We start from the raw sequence: 26,605 nt of genomic DNA, 5'->3' as shown, positions 1-26,605 counted from the left end.
TGGTTTTCCTACCTTTCTTAGTTTCACAAGCAAACATGCAAATGGCATAAAAGAGAAATAGTAATTTAGCCAAGTTAATTTAGATTTAAACTAGAATGAGCAAACTAGGCTCCTGTTCCCAGAATTTGATGCCCACTGTAAAAGTAAGCAGTGTGGACATCACCTCCCACTCCTGCAGTGTGGTCATCACCTCCCACTGCTGCAGTGTGCTCACCACCTCCCACTGCTGCAGTGTGATCATTACCTCCCACTGCTGCAGTGTGGTCATCATCTCCTACTCCTGCAGTGTGCTCACCACCTCCCACTGCTACAGTGTGCTCACCACCTCCCACTGTTGCAGTGTGGTCATCACCTCCTACTCCTGCAGTGTGCTCACCACCTCCCACTGCTGCAGTATGCTCACCACCTCCCACTGCTGCAGTGTGGTCATCACCTCCCACTGCTGCAGTGTGATCGTCACCTCCCACTGCTACAGTGTGGTCATCACCTCCCACTGCTGCAGTGTGGTCATCACCTCCCACTGCTGCAGTGTGGTCATCACCACTCACTGCTGCAGTGTGGTCATCACCACTCACTGCTGCAGTGTGGTCATCACCTCCCACTGCTGCAGTGTGGTCATCACCTCCCACTGCTGCAGTGTGGTCATCACCTCCCCCTGCTGCAGTGTGGTCGTCACCTCCCACTGATGCAGTGTGGTCGTCACCTCCCACTGATGCAGTGTGGTCGTCACCTCCCACTGATGCAGTGTGGTCGTCACCTCCCACTGCTGCAGTGTGGTCGTCACCACCCACTGCTGCAGTGTGGTCATCACCTCCCACTGCTGCAGTGTGGTCATCACCACCCACTGCTGCAGTGTGGTCATCATCACCTACTGCTGCAGTGTGATCATCACCTCTCACTGCTGCAGTGTGATCATCACCTCCCACTGCTGCAGTGTGGTCACCATCACCTATGGCTGCAGTGTGGTCATCATCACCTACTGGCTCACTGCTGCAGTGTGGTCATCACCTCCCACTGCTGCAGTGTGGTCATCACCTCCCACTGCTGCAGTGTAGTCATCACCTCCCACTGCTGCAGTGTGGTCATCACCTCCCACTGTTGCAGATTTCTCTTTTGTTGGCTCTATCACTCAAGTTAGGGACAGCCACATGATATGCTCTGGCTCTTGAAATAAGAGTGCAAGAGATGAGTATCACTTCAGTGTAGGATCTTTTTTAAGGGTCATGGTTTTAGCATGTTCTCTTTCCTTTAGCTTCAGTAACTGGCAATATTTAAAAGATTGACTCTTCCTGAGAGATTCTGGGGTAAATAGTGCAATATGGAATAGTATTTTCAACAAGTCCACAAAGGGTATACAGAGTAGCTAAATAAGCTGTTGAAGCAAGCCATCGAGGATTTGAGAGAATTTGTTACTACAGCATAATGCAGACTATATCCTGCTTGATACAGAATATAAATACCAACTATAAAGCACTTACAATTAGCAAAGAACAGATCCCTACAAAGATGGATGGATGGGCAGAGCATTGCAGATTTGCCCCCTTCCCCTCTCCCCAGCCAGGGGAAGCTCCTTTGATAGAAATCTTCAGAGCACCATAGAGTTTTTGAATCCAAAGCCTTCAGGTGGAACAGGCACTGTTGCTCTGGGAAGCCCCACAGCTGAGGCAAACCCTTTCTCCCACCTCCCCCTGCCGAGAGCCACATGCTGGGGCAAACTAGGCACCTGTCCAGTACCTCTCACCTGGCAGCTACATGAAGACAGAGGGCCATTGCTAGCTGGGTCCTATCACTCCAACTGTTCACAGCCATCAGAGGAAATCTCTTCCAAAGGATGTATTCAAGAAACAGTCCTGCCTCAATTTCTTGTTTACCACTGCCCTCATAAACACTTCAGGGGATCTGAACTTTGAACGGGCTTAACTAGCCTCTGTGAGTTATGTGCAAAACCATCTTACAGGTCTAGAATTGGGAATTCCATCAGTTCACTTCATGTGCCAGTTTAACAACCATGGCATACAACTGTGCAAGCTGCCAAGCTGGTGCCTTACATAATGGTGCCCAATCAAGGGTGGGGGAGGGGTAGACAACCAACACCAGGCTTCATTTACTGAAAACGCCACTGCTGCGCATTTCTCATGAAGGGATCTTTACCTGCCAATGCATCTTAGGCTGGCTTACCATTTCCCCATCAGTGTCTACCACAATTCCTTGGAGGCTCTGTATTCATTAACTTTCATTGCTGTGACCAAAGCACCTGATTAAAACAAATTAAGGGAGGAAAGAAAACTGACTGAGGCTCCCGGTTTTACAGGTTCAGATCACAGTAGACTGGCCCCACGAGCCTGGGTAGACATGATGGCTGGAGGAGCATGTGACAGAGGAAATTCTTCACTTCGTGTGGAACAGGACGCAGAGCAAGCAACAGGAAGAGGTGAAGGAAAATATATTGAAGACTCCACACCTAATGACCTTCTTCTTTCCACTAGGTCCCACCTCCTAATTTCCATAACATCAGAAACCCGGGCCTGCAGCTGTGGGGCATCATTCTAGAACTGGACTGGACAAGCACCACAAGGACTCCATATCAAAACTGTAACACTATCCACAGAAATACTGGTATGCAGACAACCTCCATATTTGATTATCGTCAATTCCTAACACTGGATCCCTTGATGTTTAGTTATTTCATTAAGAGTATTTAACAAGTATCCCATCCTGAATATGCTTGTGAGCCTGGACAATGTCCTGCCACACTCCCCTGCCCAGCTGAAAACATGGGCACGTCACTGACATCTGAGGCACCAGACACATCCTTCTGCTAGAATTCTTGCTCCTGGCAAGCTCTTTCTAACGAATAGCAGTTTACAAGAACTTCTATATCACTACACTGACCAAATGCCGTCATTTTGACTTGCTACAATTCAGGGTTTCTGAATTTTGATGCTGCTCCTATTTTGGACCACCCAGTTCTTTGTTGTGGGTATCATCTATGCACTGTAGCAGGGAGAGGAGAATCCCTGGCATTTACCCACTAAAAACCAGCAGGACTCCTCCTCCCACCTGTAACACTGAAAGTTGTCTCTCGACATTGCCAAATGCCCTCTTGGGGGCAAAATTCTGAGTGTGGCAGCCATCCTGCTACATCTCCAGCTCCACCGTAGCACCGCATTGATGGGAGGGGAGGTACGAGGACCACATGTCCACTGACATGTATGCCATGACACTGAGACGGACAGAGCTGCCCCTGAGATCCCATTGGCAAACACATGAAAGAACTGTGCAGAAGTCAAGAGGTCAGACTGATTCCCCAGAGACAGAAAACAGCCCAATCTTGACTTTTTGCTTCTCTGCTTTCCCCATGGACTTTGCTACTAACTTCTCTTTCACTTCTGCCCTTCCAGAAGCAAGCATGGCTGAACTGACGTAAGTTCTGTGTTTCAGCTTCCCATTCAGGATGTAAACAACAACAAACAGTGTGGTGGTATTGTGTTCCCCAAAATATTGTGCACCCTAATAACCTTATCTGGGGTCAGAGACAGAACAGCCACAATATTAAACATAGAGGATAGGCAGTGGTAGCACACGCCTTTAATCCTAGCATTCCAGAGGCAGAAATCCATGTTTCAAGAATACAGCCAAGCATGGTGACTCATGCCTTTAACCCCAGAAATCGAGCTTTTAATCCAGGGAGTGGTGGTAGAAAGCAGAAAGGTATATAAGGCATGAGGACCAGAAACTAGAAGCATTTGGCAGGTTAAGCTTTTAGATGGTTAAGCTTCAGGCTTTCAAGCAGCAGTTCAGCTGAGAGCCATTGGGATGAGGACACAGAAGCATCCAGTCTGAGGAAACAAGACCAGCTGAGAAGTTGGCCAGGTGAGGTTAGCTGTGGCTTGTTCTGTCTCTCTGATCTTCTGGTATTCACCCCAATACCTGGTCTGGGTTTGATCTTACTAATAAGAACTTTTAAGATTCATGCTACAAAAAAGTTCCTGAGCTCTGGATAGGTCTACTCTGTCTTCCCACCCACTCACATTCAATGCAGTTATGCCCTCAGATTGGTGGCACTATGACATACTGTATTTTCAGAGGCCACTTTGGCTTGGCTTGCCCTAGTGTGGAAGGCTATTGGGGGCAGAAGCCCACAGTCAAAGACTGATGTGTATATACAAGCTGACAGGCAAACACAACCCTCATCAAAACAGTAACATAGGCTAATCCTTGGAGAAAAGAAGTGATTTTATCTTTAACGCCAACTACTTCTATTACTATTACTACCACACACAAACACACACACACACACACACACACACACACACACACACACACACACACCTAGAAACAGTCTCATAAACTGTGGAGATTGTATACTAACTCATATTTCATACAAAAGTAAGTTCCATATGAATCAAAGATGAGGCATAATAATGAAAGCTTAATAGTTATATAAAAACATTTGGAGGACAGTGTTTAATAAAATTGGGATGAAGACATCTTCAGTCAATGCCTAAAGTTCACAAATCTTATGACAGATATTTTTAGACCAAATATTCTATGTGTAGAAATTTAACTTTTAGATATATTTACATATGTATGTATATATATATATATATATATATATATATGTATGTATGTATATTTTCTAACAGCACAACACAAAGAAGCAACAGGAACAATAGTCTGAAAATGCTACAAATACTGAGAATTCTATATGGACACAATGAAGATTACTGAACACATTATGACCCTCTCATACACTATAAGAGTGAAAATAACCAGGAGAGATATGAAGGTGCTGATATAAGATAACTATTAGGTATGCAGTTAAGTGAAACAGGTTATTACAGAAGACTGTATACAGTGTCCTTTCTTCATTAAAAAGAAAACAGGAGCTACAAGGAGATTTTTTTCACCTTTATGCCTATATTGTAGCTATTGCTATAAAAAAAAGATAATTTATACAATTCTCTTTGGAAAGGAAGAACTCTGCTATCATTGTGCATCCTGTGACACTGAAATTACTTCTTATAGTCTACAGTAAGTGCACCACACACAACCCCAAAAGAATATAGCTCAGAAAAGTACATCACAACGGAATAGCAAATGTTCTATTTGTATGAAAAAAGAGAATCCTTACCTTTCTCTGCAAAATTTAAGTGAATGTAGTATGGCAGGCCTTTTCTGACGTAAATTCCACAAGTGTAAGGTGTCATCAGCCAAGGCACTCACAAGGGCTCCCTTGAAAACAAAATGGATCTTATATGCAACAATGTATTTTATATGTAACAATTTTACAATAGTGTTTCCAAAAAGCTGCCAAAACAGCTTTAGTTTGAAAACATTTAGCCAATAGACTATAGTTTTAAGGAGTATTTGCCTCACCCAAATTCTCAACAGCAGACGTAGACGAGTATGATATATATATATATATATATATATATAATTAATGTTTTAACTTCTTCAGTAATTTAACACCTTATAATCCAAAAGTATACTAGGATCTGGTGGGAGGGCTAAAATCTCCAAAATTGTTAGACCTCAGACTCCAAATCATTTGGTCATTATTATAGTTACTTTTTAAATAAAAACAAAATATAAAATAAAGCGACCTCATTTTATTTGCGTACAACAAGCACTAATGGGAGTCCTTTATTCAGATTATAATAATAGAATAATGACACTATTCAGCTCTGAACAATTGAAAACTCTGACTAATTGGTCACATTAAAACATCCTGTTAGTTTATACGATCACTCATAGGTAAGAAAGTGAGTGGCCCTAGAGCCACACAGGTGACTCAGTCTTGCCAAAGACCAACAAGTCAGAATTTTCAGAGCAAGAACCTCTGCAAGTCCATTTCCATGAAAGGCTCAGAGAGAGAGTGATCTGTAAATAGGATGAACAATCTGTAGACTAAGGGGTCGATTTAGTGACATGTCTAAACTTACTCAGATGCCTTTGCCCACTGAGCCATCCCACTGGCCCATCTTTCATGCACATTTTGTGACTTATTCCATTGGTCTGATGCATTTGGGGCAAAAAGAATGTCTACAGACCATCCTCCAATTTAAAGGAAGTAAGCCTTTCTCAGCAGTCTCCCTGTGAGCAGTTTCCTGTGCTGTAAAATGGCATCTTCTCTAGTTCCCTTCATACTTCATTCTCAGAAACAAAGCCAATAAGCAATACAATACGCTCTCGAATGGAAGCTTTTCCCTGGATATATTCTGAAGCACTCTGTTAAAATACATTCTCTTACCTATAATGAGCTCTATATTTAACACTATCTCAATATAGACGACTTTCTGATGTTATGTAACTTTCATAATCCTTGAAATAATAGCTAAAACACACCATCAGGTATCAAAAATATCTACCCACACTATTGTACTTGCAACATTATTCCAAGAAAACATACTGGGTGACTATCTGTGGTAGCACCTTAAAATGAATTATGACTGCCTCTGACTCACAAGAAATTACATTTTGGTTCAAATATTTAAATATGAGTATATGCAAGCAATCAGAAAAACTAGATGTGCTCTAATTTCGGCTCTAAGTAGGAGGAGTAAACACAAGTCACTAACCTCATTAATCAGGAACTGGAGTTGAATTACCGCAGCTCCGCTCTCATGTTGGCAATAACACTCCACTCCTGGACGACCAAAGCTGCCATCGGTCCCATTAAGGAGTTTTAGCAGGTGTACTTGTGAAAGAAACTTTTATCTAAATAATAAATATTCTGATGACCTGATATTCAATCCAGGCCACTTAATGAGGCTGAGGTAATCAGGGCTTTAGTTTCCTTTTTTATAATTACAAATCTTATAGATTATAATTTTAAAATAAATAGGAAAACTGTTCCTTCTAGAAAAAAAATAAGGCATTAAAAATCAGTAATAAACAAAACAAGATAATATAAGGTTTATTAATATGCTTTGACCTGAACTCTTTCATTCCTCTTAAAGTAACAAGAGAAAAACGGTAGTTGATCTTCAGGGTACTGATTTTTCCCTTAGCAGGCAAATACCACTTTAAAATATCCTTTTTACTATCATTTTTCAATCTAACAGTGTCATTTTTAAAACTAAAAATATAATCAAGAACTAACTATATAACCACACTGCTCGATGCAGCATGAGAATAACAATCAATGTTCCAATGCTTTTCAGTTAGGATGGATGGGAGACTTTGTATATGTAAAAGCACATTTTAACTAATATTCTCTCTGTACTGAGTATTATTGTAAATGTTATATAAATTAATTCATTTAGCTGTCATAATCCAGGAAGAACATATTATGATTCCTCATTTATACTAAACAGACAAGGAAAGTGAAGCACAGCAGTTAATTAACATGAGATCTGTGTATACCAGAAACTAGCGGAATACAACCCAAATATCCTTCATGGCTCCATGGTCTCCATTTGTCTTCTCCTCACTTCCTCCTTTCCTTTTTCCCAGTGCTTGGGATGAACTTGGCTTTTGTGCGTGTTAAGTACATGTTCTACTAGGTTATATCCCTCGTCCTATTCTCTTAGATACACTGAATAAAGATCAAAACATAACATAAAACACACATTTGCAGAATTTTCTGTGAGGCACTGCTGTGTGCATTATACTTTCATTAACCTGAAATGAGAATGCAATCGTTTTAACACACTGCCACTCTATTTTTGGTAGCTAATAAATAATACAAAGTAAAAAGACAGGTTTAAAACATTTGGTGACTTTTAATAAACTCCAGCCCAAGTTCTGCTTAATGCAAAAGCAAATGAACCATAAGTTAAATTCTATTTTGTAGACTTTTCCTTTCTTGCTATGCATCAACCTCAGGGCCTCATTCATGAAAAGCAAATGTTCTACCACTGAGCTATAAATCCCTCCACCCACTGCTCTTTCGATATTAATCAAAGACATGTTCTTTGAGCTGAGGTCTGTTGTCTGGAGCTCAGAGTTGTTTTTCAGGAGTAAAACACAGCCATAACTATCCAGCTATAAGATTTGAGATCAGCCTTGTCCCTGCAGAACTTTAAAAGAGTCTAGCAATGAGACACAAATGCAGCACTGAGAGTCTTATTAGCTGAGTGTGGTGGTGCATGCCTGTAAATATGTTAACCACACTGGACAAGATGGGAAATTGTAAAGACTAGCTTTGTGAAATCCTCTTAAAGTAGACATTTTTTATTTTTATTTTTAAACAGATCTGCTCTGCAATTCAGATTTTAACAAGTTATATAATAGTATGGAGAACTGCTTTATAAGAATATAAAATTTAATAGACAAAAACAGATTTAACAATAAACAAAACTGACTACTAGAAGCAAAGAATATAAAAGCAGCTCTCCTCATTGAGGCAGGCTTAGAAGTAGTCTCCTGGCCTTGAAAAATCCTCTTTACCTTGAGTGTCAATCAGTAGTTTATCACAAAAAACACCTTGAAGTCCAGAAGTCAACTGCATCAAAGTCAAGAAAGCTTCTGTTCTTGTGCTGCAGATAGTGCTATTAAACTGCCCTGTACCACCTAATACGGTCACCTACGGGTCATAAACACAACATCCCGACATGACAGAACGACTCTCACCATCTATCAAACAGTAAGCACTATGCCTCAGCACATCTGTGTACTTGGCTTAAGAAGCCATCCTGCCCAGAGTTCCTGATTTTATTCCTCTCCCTTTGGCTAGTACTGATGTAGATGTAGCCAGCCTCAAAGGGTCCTACCAGCATGGCACTATGGACAGAGGATGGGTAGGGAGGTATCATAGTAAGTCATTACTGCGCTTTAACAGAAAGCTTAAATAAACTTTAAAGAATGGATATGGTGTGTGTGTGTGTGTTCATGAAATACAGCATGGGAAAAGCATACAATTTAGATCAAGCAGTTCTGACCCTGGTAGTATGTAGGAGTTTCTACCCTACTGAAAATATAGTAAGCCCAGTCTGCCAGAGGAAATGTGTGGGTGGGTAGAGTGGTTAGCTAGCTAATTTACTTTAGGTGCCACAAGAACATCTAAGGTACAAAGAGAATTAAGATTTCTGCTTCCAAGTCAGCTCATATGCCAGCTCTATCATGTTCACTATGACCGTCAAAGAATTATTTATTTTATTTCTCTACTTCCTAATCCACAAATGCACATAAGACCTATGCAGTCTAGAGTGAAGAAATGCAGGGAGGACTAAAACACACATGGACTCATCAAATAATACCCTTCATGTTGCTTAACTCAATGACTTTCTTATACCAGCTAAGACTGTTACTTTAAAGAGGACAAAAAAAAATCACACACACACACACAAAAAAAAAAAAAAAAAACCATCAATCTAGAACACATTAAACATAAAACAGCAAGTCATAGACACAAATACCATATCCTTTCATACCAGTGACTGTGCATGCATGCTCCCTAATGTTGACATTTTTGAAAACATTCTTACTACAAAATAATCCAACTTTCTAACAATCATCTACTTGATAAAACATTGCCATCTCTTATGCGTACATTCACAACTAGACAAGGCATAAAATATCTGAAATTCAAATTAAAACCAAAAGGATTATACCCTGAATGATTTTGTTAATATATATGTTAAATGGAGAAATGTTCATTTATTATCATATACTCTGATATACTAATTATTTATGGAACAAAGCTGACTAATGCTAAATGTTTTCCTTAGTGTTACTCTACCTTGTCACTCTGAATTCCAGTGTGCTCTGTTGAAAAGGATACAGATTTCCTAACTCAGATACTCTTCTGCGTTCAGCTTTTCTGCTGTTTGCCTATCAATAACTAGGATGACTACCTAACTAGTCCCTTGGCTTCTGAAGCAAATCAATTAGTTTATTTGAGGACCAGTACCTGCCAGACACTTCCTGTACAGTTTGCCTGGCTTTCCTCATCCAAAAGAGGAGTTGCAGAAAGCAAAGCTAAAACATGCAAGATTCTCTCAAAGATCCTATGCGTATGCAGCAGGAAAAAAAAGCGAAGAATTACACAAATATAATGAAAGTAGAAATGAATGAGGAATAATAAGGAAGTACTATATACTTTAGGTGCCACATATAGTACTATATATAATATGGATAAACAGAAAGAAAAATGAGAGCTAATAAAATCTTAACTTTTTGGTATTGCCGAGTATGGAATGTAAGGTCTTGAATACATGCTACAAAGATCACTCAGTCTACTGCTGATCTACATTCACAGCCCAGGAGGATCCATGAATGGAATAAAAGATCAGGAGGACTGGGGAGATGGGTCCAGGACAAAACACTGTAGGGCAAGTGTGAAGACCAGAGATTGGCTCTCCCAACCCATGCAGAGGCTGGAGACACGCAATGGGTGGCTGTCTATAATCCTGGCACTCAGAATGCAGAGACAGGGTCCCTGGGGCAAGGTGGCTATCTAGACTAAGTCAATCAGGGAGCTCTGGGTTCTTCAAAAGGCCTTACCTTAATAAACAAAGTGGAGAGTGATAGGGGAAGACAGCCAACATCAACATTAAGTGTCTAATGGTACACACTCAGTACGCACACATCCACATAAGAATACACACACACACACACACACACACACACACACACACATTCATGCATGCACGCATGAGCACCAACCACAAAAATCATAGCTAGCAAAGTATTTTACTTATTGTACTAGATATCCATTTCAAATTAAGCCTGGAGTTCACTGCCTAAATGACTTCATTGTTGCTATGACTGGGTGGGTGGTTAGGGAGGGACAAAAGGGGAATTTAGAGACAATTAAGTTCATTATCAACCCAACTGAGCTATGTGGAACATTTACTACATGAAAATCATTGTGCATGATCACCTCACAATAGCACCTGAAATCAACTATTTTTACAAATTAAGAAAATTCAAGTACAAGTTTAAGTGACTTTCCCAGAGAACACAGCAAGTGGGAAGAGAAGCAGAGACTTGATCCAAGACATTTACTCTTAGAACTTACAATGTAAGTCATCAAGCATTATTACACAGAGAAGTATATTAAGGGCAATTTGCATTTGTAAATGTCAATTCCTACCTTACTGTAAGTCATCTTAAAACTGAAGAATGAATACAGAAGAATATAGTCCGTATTCCATCTCTAAATATTTTATAATGTCAGAGTGGTCTAATACAATCAAGCTGGGTCACGTAACTTTCAGGAACAAATAAATATGATAGATCAATTAGACAGTCCTAAAGCTTGGACAGTGAATATCTTCCCAAACCCTGTGCTAAAGTGCTATTGGGCAAAGTGAAAATGCTGAGTGGCGGAGCTAAGGGGTAAGTTCTCAGGCTACTGGTAGAGGTCTTGAAAGAAACTGTGGGACCCTAGTCTCTTAGTCCCCTTCTTCCTGGCTCACCAGGTCATAGTGTGGCTTAGTCCCCACTCCCTGCCACTGTAACCAGTGTCCTCACAGAAGCCCCAGAAAGGAGGCCAACTGATCTTGAACTAGAAACTGTGAACGAAACAGACCTTTTCTAAGTAATTATGTCATCATAGTAATGTAGAGCAGATAAATACAGATAGAAAACAATATGCCAATCACAAGGATGAAATCTTAGGTGCATTTTTATGTTACCTCACGGGGTTACATTAAATATTAGTTCACTAAAGAAGCAATGTGGAACAGCAACTTAGACAGAAACTTGGAATTCTATACCCTAATTCTACTTACAATTTTGAGACAAACTCTTCACAGACATCTAAAATAACAAGCAAACACTTTTTTCTAGAACTGTGTAAAAAAGCAGGACTGGCAAAGTTATATGGGAATGACTGGGCTCTGGCACTGCAGAGCACACTAGTGTGCACCAAGTGTGGATTTGAGTGCAGTATGCCGGAAGTACTAGGTCCAACCTTCAGCACAGGGACAGAGGAAAATGGCACTCTATCTTCAAAAGACTGGATTAGGAAATTAACTGCATAGGCAGATTAAAGGAATGAAAAGCACATGATCGATTCAATGGGCATAGGGTGGGTGAAGAGTCCAGAGTCTTTCACAACTAAGCACTCAACATTGGCAGGAGAGAGGAACTGCATTATGATAAAGGGCATCTAGGAAAATCTCACGGCAAGAAGCATAGGTAACGGTGAAGGACTCGACGCCTTCAGTGTAGTCTAGAATGTTCTACCCAGGGAAAGCGGGCTACTACTACTACTACCACTACTAATGATAATAATAATAATAATAATAATAATAATAATAATAATAATAACAATAATGTAAAAAATCTAAATAGGAAGGGAACAAGAAAATTATCTCTATTCAAGGATGATGCAATCCTAAACATGCTAAAAATTCTTAACCATTCACCAAAAAAAAAACACCTCCTAGAACAAATAAATAAGTATAGTAGGATTGTGTTGCTACACAAATACAACCAGGTGCCTAAATGTGAGAGTGCAATTTCTGAGACCATCAGGAAGATGAAAGAAGCCGTGGTATAGAGAAAAGAAAACCCTTGTAATCTGCTGGTAACGTTAAGTTACAATCATTACAGAAAACAGCATGGCGGCTCCTCCAACACTTAAAAACAGAACTGACACCTGATCTAATAATCTTTCTACTAGGCTCTGTGTGTCTGTGTGTGTGTGTGTGTGTGTGTGTGTGTGTGTGTGTGTGTGAAGAGACATCAAAGAAACATCTACATTCCCATGTCTGTTGTAGCAATACTGAAATGATCAAGAAATAGACATATAGACAATGGAATACTATTAAGCCATAAAAACAGTAAATCCTGTCCCTTGCCACATGGATGAAAATGAAGATGGGAAATAAGGTAGGCACAGAACTGCAGGATGTCAGTCACGTGATCACAGAGAAATTCAGAAAATTCAGATTGGAATGGGATGTATCTGAGGCTTGTGAGAGCAGGGGGTGGGGGAGATGAGGGAAGGCTGACACCTAGTGACCATGGAGGGATAACACCTGGACAGATGTGTGGGTGTGCCTGCAGGTGCTAGTATTGTTTCAATGGAGTCAATCAACCTCTCCTCTACTTCCTTCCCTGCTCTCTGTCTGTCTCCCTTCCACCCCGTCCCGTGTGTGTGTGTGTGTGTGTGTGTGTGTGTGTGTGTGTGTGTGTGTGTGTGTTTACGCCACCCCTATGACTGTTTTTCTTTCTATAACCAAGTGGTACCCTGAATCCAACATTTCTCTTCTCTAGGTTAAGGTTAGCTATGAGTAAGGAGTCCTGGAGTGGGCTGACTACAGTTGATGACGATGACAGCAAGGATGATGATGATGATGATGATGATGAAGATGATGATGATGATGATGATGATGATGTAAATCTCAAGAAGCTAGGGGAACTCGAAATGTTTTCACCATTAAAAATATAATGACATACATAAGATAATGAAAGAAAAATATATAACCTGTCCACGTTAAGTGAGGAGGGGTATTCTCAATCATTTTTGGTCCAAGCAGCTGCCCAATTGTAGGGTCACAAATAAGTCTAACAAAGACTGTAAAACAAACATTAAAAAAGCATACAAATAGAAAACAATCAGTAAATAAAAACAAAAACAATAGCCAAAAGATGGTGGCATGTGCCTACAATCCTAGCAGTTCAGAGGCTGTATACTGGAGCTAGCCTGTGCCACAAAGCAGCAATACCAGATCTGTCTCAAAAAAACACTAACAGACAAAACAGCTCCATACTATTTTTTCAGAATATTGTGTGTGCTGAAAATTAAGGTTTTAAATGCAGAGGGAAAAACTCATTTCAAACTCTAAGTTGCTCTCTTCTGTGTGGCCTTAGTTACCACATTATAAAAGTCACTATGACTTTTCAGGAAGATGGTGCCAAATGCCAAGAAGGAAGTTCCTGCCCCTCCCAAAGCCAAAGTGAAGGACTTCAAAGCTGAAAGGTGTCCACAGCCACAAAAAGAAGACCTACCTGCATGTCAATCACTTTCCAGGGACCCAAGACCCTGTAGCTCCGGAGGCAGCCCAAATATCCTCCCAAGAGTGGGCCCAGGAGAAACAAGTTTGACCACTAGGCCATCATCAAATTCTGCCCAATCACTGAGTGAGCCATGAAGAAGCTATAACACAACACACTTGCGTTCCTGGTGGATGCCAAGGCCAACAAGCACCAGATCAAACAGGCTGTGACGAAACTCCATGACACTGATGTGGCCAAAGTCAATACCCTAATAAGGCTTGACGGAGAGAAGAAAGGCATACGTTAAGCTGGCTCCTGATTATGATGCTCTGGATGTTGCCACCAAAATTGGGATCATCTAAACTGAGTCCAGCTGGCTAATTCTAAATACACATTTTTTCACCATTAGAAAGATAAAAGCCATAATCTTTATATATTGTTCATACAGAAATGCAGTATGATAACAATTTTAAAATCATATGGGGAATCTAGCTCACTACTCAGTGCTAGAGAAGCCGTGTTACTGGAGGAGCATCTACAACCTTTAATTTACTACAGCAGCCTAAACCACAACACTATACACACTTGCTCTCACACCCACAGGTAAGTGTAGCCCTCATCCCTCATCCAAGAAACTTCTCTTTGCAACAGATGGAGACCACCTGCACACTGCAGGACAGGGGATTTATGCGTCAAAGGACCAGGGAGTTTGCTATGGGACTGTGTCTCCTAGTAATGCTGGAGGACGACACCAACGATGACATCAAACTGGATGGAGAAAAGCCCACGAGACCTCAACCAAAGAACTATAAGCAATGGAGGAAGCTGAGACTGGGAGGAGGGCCCTTCTTCAGGGATAAAGCACAAGAATAATCGTTTGGTGCCACATGTTCAGCCCTGACAACACACATACAACTAACATTATACAGACTGAACGGGCTATTTTCAGGAATACATGTATACACATATACATACATGTGTGCAATGATTAATGAAAAAATGGCCCATGAGTTTCAAGAAGAGCAGGAAGCAGTACATGGGAGGGTGTGGAGGGAGGGAAGGGAAGGACAAAAAATGTGTAATTAAATTATACATTAAAACAAAACAAACAACAACAACAAAAAACATACTTATCACCAGGACTGGAGATATGGCTCAGCAGTTAAAAGCAATAGCTGCTCTAGGAGAGGACCCAAGTTCACTTCCCAGCACAAGGATCCAATGCCCTTTCCTGGCCTTTGTGGCCACCACCCTCTCCCACACACACACTCAAAAAGAAATCTTAAAAACTATTTTTAAGTATGACAGAATTCAATTTTGAAGAGATTTGAAGAAAATTTTGAATTTAGAGTTTCTGATTTTAAGGATGTCTAGCTCAACAGAATTAAGTATGTTCACAAAAATCTGTCCCCTAAGACACACATAATAGGAAAACAAGTCACAATACACACAGTTTGCTCACTCTCAACTTTTATAAACAGGAAGTCTACAACAAGTAGAAAACAAGGAACAGGAAGTCAACACAGGAAGAGTGGTGAGTGAGTGCTCTTGTTTGAAAATGCAGGGATCCACGCACAAGGAAGCGATACATGCTTGGGAGAGCAAGAAATATAGAATTAGCTGTGCCGTAACTATTGACATTCACAAAGATACCCAGCAGGAACTAAGAACAACGGATGCCTGAGAGAGGAAAGAGAAGCAGCAAAGACTTCGGCAAGCCAGGCAACATGCAGCTCCTCCCAGGAGTTGAGAATCCAGGAAGGGTAGAGAGCTAGCTAGTGAAGGCAGCAACATGACCAGAAGAACATACATGGCTTCCTCTGAGAAGACCAGGGCATGGCCATGTGTACACTTTCTATCAGAGCCTACCCACACTACTTAACATCTTTACACATGAATGCATCTACTGATTTAGTGTCGTTTGAGCCTGTTCTCAAAGTACAGAACAGCCGCAGGACAGAAGCAGAAGTAGCTTTCTGGTTTTCCCTGAATATGCTGCTGCAGATGACTGACTTGCCCTATTAGCAGCAAGAGGGAACTGAGAGCCTTTCCCTGGGTCCTCACCACAGGAGAGATTTTTCACACACATGCCATGCTGCCTCACATCAATGAACAATGAACATCTCATCCAGTCTCTCTTCCTTGTCCAGAACCACCGTGTCTTTCCAATTCTAGCTTCCTTCCTCCACTATCTACAACTCTGGGATTATGAGCCAATTAAATTAATGAAGAGTTAACAGTACTGAAGAACATACATTTATCTCTGTGTTTTCCCATACTGCAGCTCATAGAGAGTAAACACATGGCAAAGCACAGAAGGATACCCCATAATCCACTCACTTATTTTTTCTTATTTGAGAACTTTAATTATAGTCCTCATCCTCAGAGGTCTTAAGGTCCAGCAGTAGAAATATAAAATTAATACAACAATGATGTCCTCAGACACTGTCAAAGAGAAAGAGTGAAGTGGATGACACCGCTTGAAAAGCACAAAACATTATCATTTGTACAAATCCCAGCTTATTCGAGACTACAGAGTCTTGAACTACAAGTGTGCCCACACTTGTTTTTCTGGTTCCCCTTACTGATTCTACAGCTACACTGAATTCTGTAGCTACTACCTGATTTCCCTCTTTTGTAATTAAGAGACCTTAATTAGGGTCTCTCTTCCTTTGATGAAACACTATGACCAAAAAGCAAGTTGGGGAGGAAAGGGTTTGGCTTATATTTCCACATCACTGTTCATCATTGAAGGAAGTCAGGACAGGAACACACACAGGGCAGGAACCTGGAGGCAGGAGCTGATGCAAAGGCCATGGCAGGCTTGCTCCCCATGGCTTGCTCAACCTGCTTTCTTAGAGACTCCAGGACCACCAGCCCAGGGATGGCCCCACCCACCAGGCGCTGAGTCTTCCCCATCAATCACTGATTAAGAAAATGCCCTACATGGTTGCCTACAGCCTGATCTTATGGAGGTACTTTCACTGAGGCTCCCTCTCTCGGATGACTTCAGCTGTATCAAGCTGACATAAAACTGTGCAGCACAGAACTATCTGCAACTTCTGTTTGCAACTCTTCTGGCCTGTGGGCTAGGGAATCACTAAGCTGGTCTCTGGTAACAGGGAGATGACAAGCTCTTCTCTTTACTCCCAGAGCTGAAAAAAGAATATGCACACAGTAGATACTCGATAAATATTTATGACCAAATGAGCTTTTCAAAACAAGAGCATGTTTACACGCAGGCCTATCTTTTTTGGTCTAATATTAGCTCACTTCTTGGATAAACAAAAAAATATATAGTGGTATAAAGATATTCTGCTCTTGCACTTATGATTAGACTGGGCTAGGATACAATACAGCTATTAAATTTTCATGAATCAACATTTCCAGCCCATTCACTTTACCCTCTGTCTTAGTTTCCTTTCCTGTTCCTGTGATAAAATAACCTGAGAATTTAAGGGAGGAAGGATGTGGCTCACATTTCCAAGTTCTAGTCTATGGCTACAGGAGAGTCCAGGTGCCAGAACTTGAAGCAGCTGGTCACATTATATCTGCAGTTAAGAGCAGCGCAATGGATGAGCGTATACACACACACAGGCTGCTTTCCCCACTCCCAGGCAATCCAGGATGCCCTGCCTAGGGAATGATGCCACCAACAGGAGGCAGGTTTCCATCAACATAATCGAGATATTCCCCACAGGCCAACCTTACACAAGTCCTCATTGACTCTCTTTCCAGATCATTTTATATTGTGTTAAGCTGACAACTAAAACTAATTATCACAGCTTGCAATCAGTTGTTAGGCTACTTTTGCTTCTTATTATAGATTCTGGGATTTAGATTGTACTGCCAGCAAGGTAAGTGAAAAAGTAGTGAAGAGCAGTCAAGGCTCTTGGGGAAGCACACAGCTCTTGGGGAAGTTTTCACCTTGACAGTCTTCCTGTTTTTAGGAAGATGCCTGACATGTGTGACCAGTAACCACCATTTCAGGCAGAATGCTTTCAGAACAAGACTGGTATGCAGGTAGTAAATTATTAATGATTTAAGGATTATAACTTCACTGAGCACTTGTTCATCAATTACTAGCAATTAAGAAAGAGGCAAGGGAAATGGCATTATCCCGAGCTCTACAGCAGTGAACATCAACGCTGAACAGGAGACCAGAAGGTCAGAGTGCACATGAAAAAGCAAAAACTTCATGGCTCTGACACTCTGGGATTTCTGAAAATACAAATTCTCAACTGACAAAGTTTGAAAATGAATATGATAATGATTATATTTTCCCCGAGTTCTTATTTATCCAACAAAATTTCCTGCAGCATTATATAGTTAGTCACATAATATTCCCTCAAAGTAATTTTTTGAGCATATATTCTGTTTCCAAAACAAGGAGGGACTTTAAAGGCAACTTGCTTCCTCCTGCTACTGTAGTACAGGGAAATATCATCACATGGTTTTTATTTGTAAGAAACACTGCACACATCCTGTATGGTGGCTCATGCCTGCAATCCTAGCACTTGGGAGGCTGAGGCAGGAGAATCAGGAGCTCAAGGTGAGTCTTGCTCCATAGAAGTTCAGGGCCAGCTAACCCTGTCTCAGAAAACTCCCACTGAGCACAGCTCTGACTGCTGGTGGCTGTGTTATCCTCAACTTTGGTGCCTTCAGACACCTGCAGCACTGTTAGTGTGCCAACTCCACATTCTGGAAGCTTTTCTGAGGCTGCTGCTCTACTGTCTACAGGACCGCACCAATAAGCATCGGTGAGGGCTAGCTTCAATGGCAGAAATCTTATAGACTTAAGATGTGATTACTTTTCCAATAACTAAGTTAAAAAACCACTGCAAGGTGGTCCCAGAATACTGACTAAAGTCTCTAGGAAGAGGATGAACTTCAGAGAAGGTTCAGTATTTTATTTTGTATGAACATAGAGAATTCATCTGAGCTTTGTTTTTTGTTTTATTTTTTTTTTAACTGCAATCCCATACTGCTATGAAAGATAAATGAAAACTAACAGGTAAAAAGAGACACTACATCACACATTTAGTTTACTAAAGAAAATACAATCTGTTCAAAATGTGACGTTTCAAGGCAGCTGTGGTGAAGAACGTCTGCAGTATCAGCATCCTTAGGTTGAGCCAGGACAACTGTTGTCCGTGTGAGGCCTGCCTGGTCTACACAGTGAGTACCCGGCCAGCAAGTGCTGCACAGTAAGACCCTGAACAAACAAACAAACAAACGAACAAACAAATAAACAAATGACAAAACCACTTTAAACAGCAACATTAACATTTCTGCAAGTAGCAGGTTTCGAGGGAGGGAGGATGGGGGGGGGGGTAGCGGGAGGCAGGCCATATGACAACACAGATGGGCATGGAGACTATCCGCGATGACAACAGCCCATCTGCGGAGAGTCCTGCCGTTTGTGGAACGACACTGGCATTCGGATGACCATGATCCCCTGCAAATTTAGGGCTGGGCTTTTTCAACCTCATCACTCAGGCCATAGAGCCTTTTCTCCTGCTGGCTTCATGTCCACAGAGAAACTACGGGGAAGAGGAAAGAGCACCGATCAGACCCGGAAGGCCAGTTTCTCCCCAGTACAGCTTGCTCTGCAGAGAGTGGCTCCACAGCAGCCTGTCGCTTCCCTCACACCGGCTTGAGTACTTTAGGATGACGCCCTCTCTAAGCAGACAGTAATGAATATGGCTCTTAACTACCATCTGCCTCACTAAGAGTACTGCTGTCCATATGGCCAAACATTTAATCCAGTATTTCTCAATTCTGGTTTGGAATCACAGCAGCCATGGAGATTAAAAAAAAAAAAAAAAAAAAAACCAACCCCACAGATGTCATGTCATGCCAGACTCAGGGAATCAGAATCTCAAGGGAAGCAGGCAAACATGTGCTTGGACCTGGTGTTGTTTTCTGTTTGTAAATGATTATAATGTATAGCACTGTCCTTAAATGATTTATACAACTATGAGACATATCAACTTCTAAATATTACCTTCCAACAATCATGAACTCCCTAAAATACCTCTTCATAGTCATTTCCAAACTATTTAGTAATTTCCTACTCCTATGTGACTCTTCTCATTGCCTAACAGAAATATGCTCCAGACAATGGTAGAAGTCTTTATCAAATGACGTCGCTATCAAGGAACAACTTACTCTTTCCTAGTTTTAAATTATAGTCTATAGTTTCACTTACTTAGAAAACACCAGTTTTAAGACCTCTTTTTGAAGGTTACTTTTTTCCTCCCACCTATTAAACATTAATATAAAATCACCCTTTCTGATCTGGTATATACCAATCTTTGGGAGCAAAAAGCTGAAAAAAACTGGACAACACACAATTCTTAGGTCTGTTGGAAAAGTGAGTTTACAATGTGTGTACTGTACCAACGTGGACAGACAGGTGACTAGAGAGAATCTAGTTACTGGGAAGCCATGGAGTGAAGAAATGGGCACTGTCATTAATGTGCTGCTGGGGCTCATTGGCCAAGTCTGCAAGTCAAAACCAGTCACGAGGAGAGGAGAGGGCCACCACACTTCCAGGAATTTACAGTCAACGCTGAAGAAGTCATCACAGCAAATACGGCAAGGAAAAATCCTCTTCTGCTCTCAACACACAAAAGAGGCAGCGAAGCCGTTCTCAAGTATCCAGAGCAGGCAGTTCCCAAACTGCCTGTCAAAGGAATAGTTCTGCAGGAGCCTCAGATGCTGAGGCTCCACCTGAGTCAGCAAATACGCAAGAGGGAAAATACCAACTCAATAGGCTGAAGCCTTGTAAGCAAAGGAAGGGAAACCGTCAGCCGCAGCATGCTCTCAGCCTTTACTCACGGGGTTGGTGAGGAAGGGAAGAGCAGACACCATGAGTACAGGCTCACTGAAAAACAAAGACTTAACCAAAGAACGGAAGATATCTCCCTTTCCCAACACCTGGACCATCCCGTTAATAAGATGCCTTCCCTGAAAGTCTTTTTACTTGGTATATGACATCCAGATAACAAGAAAAATAACCACAACATATTCTGAAAGGTAAAAATCAGTCTCAAAGAGACAAAGCAAGCATGAAAACTCAAAACCATGAGGGGAATCAGGATTAAACCAGCCATTTAAGATAACCATGACCAAAGTGAGAGCGGAAGTAATGTACAAAAGTTGTGTTCAAGGCCAGAGGACAGAAGTCCTATGACAGAATCAAAAATGACCCTGAGCTATGAACTTATATTGCAAACTCAAGAAAGGAAAGTAAAGAAGTGTAACGGTTAAGTAAGAGAGAAACGGAACATAAAGACGATCTAGAAAAGACAGTGAGAAAAATACAGTGACAGAAATTTCACACGATCTTAGCGGTGGACCAGATACCAGTAAGGAAACGAACCCTGAATATAAGTGCCATCACACAAACCTTCTAAGATTGTAAAGCAAAGAGACAAAAAGAAAAACAAGCAAACATAATCCCTGCCCCACTCCCACCCCCAAAAAAGCAAAACCAAAAGTCACAGACAAAATATCAACACCGTGGGGGTACTTACAAAATAAAACCTTTGTGTAATGGAATACTAATACTAAAAAGAAAAACTGAATGTTTGAAGCAAAAACAGAGAATTTCCCCTAATTAATCTAAGACACTAAATCACAGATCCAAGAGGCTCATAAAATATTTAGCAGAATAAAACACACAATGAAAGAAAATTCTTTATCTTGAGTAGGGCGTGGAAGCATTAAGCCCATAATCTCACAACTCTGGATTACACAGTAAAGCCTTGTATAAAAATAAAACTAATAAAACCTAAACAAAGCCCCCTTATTGGTACATTCAAATTACAGAAAATTGAAGGTGAACAATAATTTTGTTTACAATGAGGATAAAAACTGTATCTCACTTCTCAGAAACCATGCAAACAAAGAAAGAACATTAAAGTGTTTAAAGTACACGGGAGATGAGGTGAGTCCCCAAAACCACGAAACCAGAGCTCTGTATGAGGAAGAGTTAAAGATTCAGTCAAAGAACAACTGCCATAGTTTACTGCTAGTCATCTGTCTTGACAGAAAAGTTTTAAAGGTTATTTTAGAGAGAAATAGAAAATTAAATAGGTCACAAATTCAGATCTGCAAAACATTAGGGGAAGAAACAGAGAGAAATAAAAACTGTTCTTAAATAGATCCAATAGGTGACAGTTTGCTCAAAATAATAGCAATACTATATCCAATTATGCATGCTTATTTATATGTAAAATGAGTGTCAGCAACAATAGAAGAGAAATAAGAATAAGATTTTTTTTATCTTAAGATGCTCATAGGACCTATGAATCTACATGGTGTTCTCTGAAAATGAACTCAGATTATATTTCACTATTTAGGGCAGTAGTTCTCAACTTATGGGTCACTACCCCTTTGGGAGTCAAACAACCCTTTCACAGATATCAGATATCCTACATATTATATATTTACACTATAATTCATAACAGTAGCAAAATTACAGTTATGAAGCAGCATTAAAAATAATTTCATGGTTGGGAAACACCACAACATAAGAAACTGTATTAAGGCCAGGCGGTGGTGGCGGTGCACGCCTTTAATCCCAGCACTCGGGAGGCAGAGCCAGGCAGATCTCTGTGAGTTCGAGGCCAGCCTGGTCTCCAAAGCGAGTTCTAGGAAAGGCGCAAAGCTACACAGAGAAACCCTGTCTCGAAAAACCAAAAAAAAAAAAAAAAAAGAAAAAAAAAAGAAAAAGAAAAAGAAACTGTATTAAAGGGTCACAGCATTAATAAAGTAAAGAATCAATGACCTAGGGTAACTGCTACAAAATGTTTAAAAAGAAAAAAAAAGGAAAGGAAAAAAGAAAGACCTGTTAAACAGTGGAGGAAAAAAAGGAGCCATATATTGTAAAATGCATAACTAAACTCACAGGAAGTATAAAAAGTAGAAGATGGAAAGCAGGATCAAAAATAAGGGCCATGAATATAAAAGGCTGAGTGAGCTCCCAGCTGGCTTGCAACAGTAAGTTATCTCAATCAGCTCCTCAGTTACAGACCCAACTACTCATTTACTCTCCTTATTCCTCAGGACTGCACTTGACGGCTCCTTTGCAGAGAAGCCTGCTCTCAGTATTCTGCTAGGCTGACTTTTATCTGATTGTTCTTGTTTAATCGTAATTGTTTGAAATCTGTATGACCAAGTAGCAATGCTACTTGTAAGTCGTCAAATGGCAAGAATACAGAAAGAGAAAAAGGAGGGTACTATACAGTCCTTTCTCACTGAAAGCTAACAATGACTTTGGGGAAATCCATCACAAGCAAAAATAAACAAGACTCATGAAGATAGCATGTGTTCTAATAGATCAAAGGAAGGAAAGACCATGGGCATAAATAGGTCTTTGAAAAGAAAAAACATTAACAAATATGGTAGACACTAATTCAGTTCTGAACATCAGTGATCTAACTGCACCAATTAAAAGAGCAGACTGTCATATGAGGATAGGAAGGGAAGATGGAGGACAAGATTCAGCCCTTTGTTGTCTACAATCTGCTTTATTTTTTGTTTATTTTGTCAAGAGAAAAATCTGCTTTACATACAAAGACACACTTATAAATCAAAAGTAAATGAATGAAGAAAGGTATGGCATTCTATGAATCATCAAAACAAAGTGGGACTGGCCATATTAATTTCAGACATAGCAGAACTCGGAGGGATTAAAATGGACTTTAAACAAGGTAACGAAGCCAATTCTTCATGAATAGTAATAATACTACGGACTGTTACTCAGTAAACTATGTAAGATAAAAACTGTAAGAATAGTGAAGACCAGAGGTGCATCAACTACATGTAACAACTGAGGACCTGCAGCACACTTTCATCAGAAACAGACCGTGCAGGAGCTGGAGACAGCTCAGAGAGTGAACTGGTGTCCCAGTTCTCAAGTTAGAGAAACCCAGCACAACAGAGGGAGAGACAGGCAGATCCCGGGAGCCTGATAGCCAGAGAGTCTTGCCAAATGGATGAACTCAAGATTCAGGGTGAAACCAGGTCTTTAAAAATCAGGCCAACAGCAACACAGGACACCTAGCGTAGACTTCTGACCTACACCCCACAGCCCCTTCACACAATTAAACAGATCAAATGATAATAATCGATATTTATAGGCTACTTCACCCAGTAACAACAGATTACTCATTCTTCTCCAACTCACACAGGACAGGAACTGCAAAGGCAGACTGTGTTCTAGGGACTTAAACACACTCTCATCACCCCTTTATCACTGCACCTGAATTCCTTGCTAATAATAAGAAAACACATCAGGAGGAATACACTCACAGATGACATCATCACCTGTATAAACATTCGGACAGAAGAAGCTGCTGTTAATACATGATCAGCGCAACACTGTGGAGCACTTGCCCTGTACGCTAACAAGTAGAATTTCAAATTAAAGACAAAGTTTTATTCATACACACACCCCAAAAATGAATTAGATACTTAAAATGTATACAATCTATATGAGGAAGACAACAAAATTCTCCTCAAATAATTTAAGTAGAAGTAAGTCAGTGAAGAAATATTTCACATTAGTGGATATAAATTATAAGTAGCCGGGCGGTGGTGGCGCACACCTTTAATCCCAGCACTCGGGAGGCAGAGCCAGGCGGATCTCTGTGAGTTCGAGGCCAGCCTGGTCTCCAAAGCGAGTTCCAGGAAAGGCGCAAAGCTACACAGAGAAACCCTGTCTCGAAACCCCCCCCCAAAAAAAATATATAAGTAATATTAAGAGGTCAACTTTTGTGATCTAAAGATTCAATGTAATCCCCCTTTGAGCTATTTTGTGAATATTAACAAAATCATCCTAAGGTTTATGTGGAGAAGTAAAATATCTAAAATTATACCAAAGGAGTTTTGCCATTATCAGACTTCAAGAGTTACTATAAAGCAATTATGGTGATATTTTATTTGTACTGAAATGTGATTTTATTTGTATGTTAATAAATAAAGTTGCCTGGGGGTCAGAGCTAATAGCAAGCCATAGCAGCAGAAGCTGGCAGTGGTGGCGCACGCCTTTAATCCCAGCACTTGGGAGGCAGAGCTATTTGGATCTCTGTGAGTTCGAGGATACAGCCAGCATGGAGACACACACCTTTAATCTCAATACCAACCATAGAAGACCTGGAGGTCTGTATAGACAGGCAGTGACAAGGAGGTCATGAGGTTGGGTTTACAACCAATGAGAAGGCAGAACAGAAAGTCAATAAAAAGACAGACACACAGAAAGTAGGCTTCTTTCTGAGGGGAAGGACAGCAGCGGCAGTGAAGGATAAGAAAGGGTTTTTAGCTCCTAGCTATTGCTCTGACCTCTTGGACTTTCAACTCTGCATTTGGCTCTGTGTTTCTATTTTAATAAAACCATTACATCTATAAGCAATAGTAACTACAATACACTGATCAATGGATCAGAAAGAGGGTATAAAAACAGATCTATACAAACAGAAACTAACTTTACATCCTGAACAAAACTTTACTAAAAATGTCCTGCAGATGTCCAGAAGCCCTCTGACTGGATAAATGCCATGGTATACTCAGACAATGGGTTATTTATTAGATGTTCCAAGAGAAAGACATGACCAGAAACTTAAAGATGTTATTAAAAAGTAACCAAAATGAAAGCAATTCATGATGAGGGATCTACTATATGACTTTCTAGAAAAGGTAAAACTCTAAAGACTGAGGAGACTGAGGCTGCCAGAGGCTGGGGAGGAAGGAATGGACAGGCAGAGCAGAGACAAAGGAGCATGGAAACTCTCTCTGTAGGCAATAGCACATGCGTACCATCACCTATCTGTCAAACTCTATGATCCACCGAGAAGTTGAAACTCCAACTAACGCTGTACAGGCTGGGTAAAAAGAATGTGTTTGTGATACTTTCACCAGTGGGAGAGGCCGACAACAGCTAATGTTACAAACATGGGCAGAGAGAATACATGGGAAATCTGAAGTGTCTTTAAAAAGTTAATGTATTAATTAAAGACAGCTAGAGACAGCCTCACAATGATAATGGTGAACAGGCTTAACTTTTACTGCTGACTTGTGAGTCTAGCATTCTATTAATCTGTCATGTTAGTGAAATTTACTATACTTTATTTCTGAAATTTAAAAAAAATGCTAAAAATAACTACAAAAGATACACAAAGTCACATAACTTAGCATGGTGACTCACATCCCAATACTCAGGAGGCTGAGGTACGGCTGTCGGTAGTTCCAGATCAGCCTGGGCTACAAATGTGAGACCCTGACTGACTCAAAACCACCACCACAGTAGTAGTAGTAATGCCAAACCTTCTTATCTTGATAAGCTTGGACATTTTATTCTATATGGCCCACAGTATTTGAAGTCAGTCAGCTGCTCTCTTTTAACAGAAATGAAACCAGCGCTGAAACAGTAAAGTAACCGTACCTAGTTGGGGCCTTCTGGTTATGGTCAAGTGCAGTAAGCGATATCAGCTTTATAGTAACAGGTAGTAGCGTTAACTGTGGAAATGGACTTCTGGTTACTTTTAGTTAAGAATTTTTTTTATTCATAAACAAAATAAAATGGGCAAATGTGTTCATTCACAGTTACTGTTTTGGTGTTAAGATTATCTGCAATCCTGCATAGGTACTATTTTAGAACAGCTTTTAATGCACTTTGATATTTTTAAATGAACTACTTGCT

General features: G+C 40.6%; 1 protein-coding gene across 3 annotated transcripts in view; it reads right to left on the bottom strand.

Annotated features, from left to right (window-relative positions):
* The window catches only part of Stxbp5 (syntaxin binding protein 5), a 135,606-nt gene that overhangs the window by 96,806 nt on the left and 12,195 nt on the right, over positions 1-26,605 (bottom strand). For all 3 annotated transcript variants that reach the window (XM_059272756.1, XM_059272757.1, XM_059272759.1), the window contains exons 3-4: positions 6,582-6,663; positions 5,135-5,235 (exon numbers count right to left, since the gene is read on the bottom strand). In XM_059272756.1, the coding sequence (XP_059128739.1) occupies positions 5,135-5,235; positions 6,582-6,663 (183 nt within the window). The remainder of the gene's footprint in view (positions 1-5,134; positions 5,236-6,581; positions 6,664-26,605) is intronic.

The sequence above is a fragment of the Peromyscus eremicus genome, chromosome 8b (genome assembly GCF_949786415.1).
Source record: "Peromyscus eremicus chromosome 8b, PerEre_H2_v1, whole genome shotgun sequence".
NCBI lineage: Eukaryota > Metazoa > Chordata > Mammalia > Rodentia > Cricetidae > Peromyscus > Peromyscus eremicus.
The sequence above is the reverse complement of the archived record's forward strand: the minus strand, read 5'-3'. Positions and strand labels throughout refer to the sequence as shown.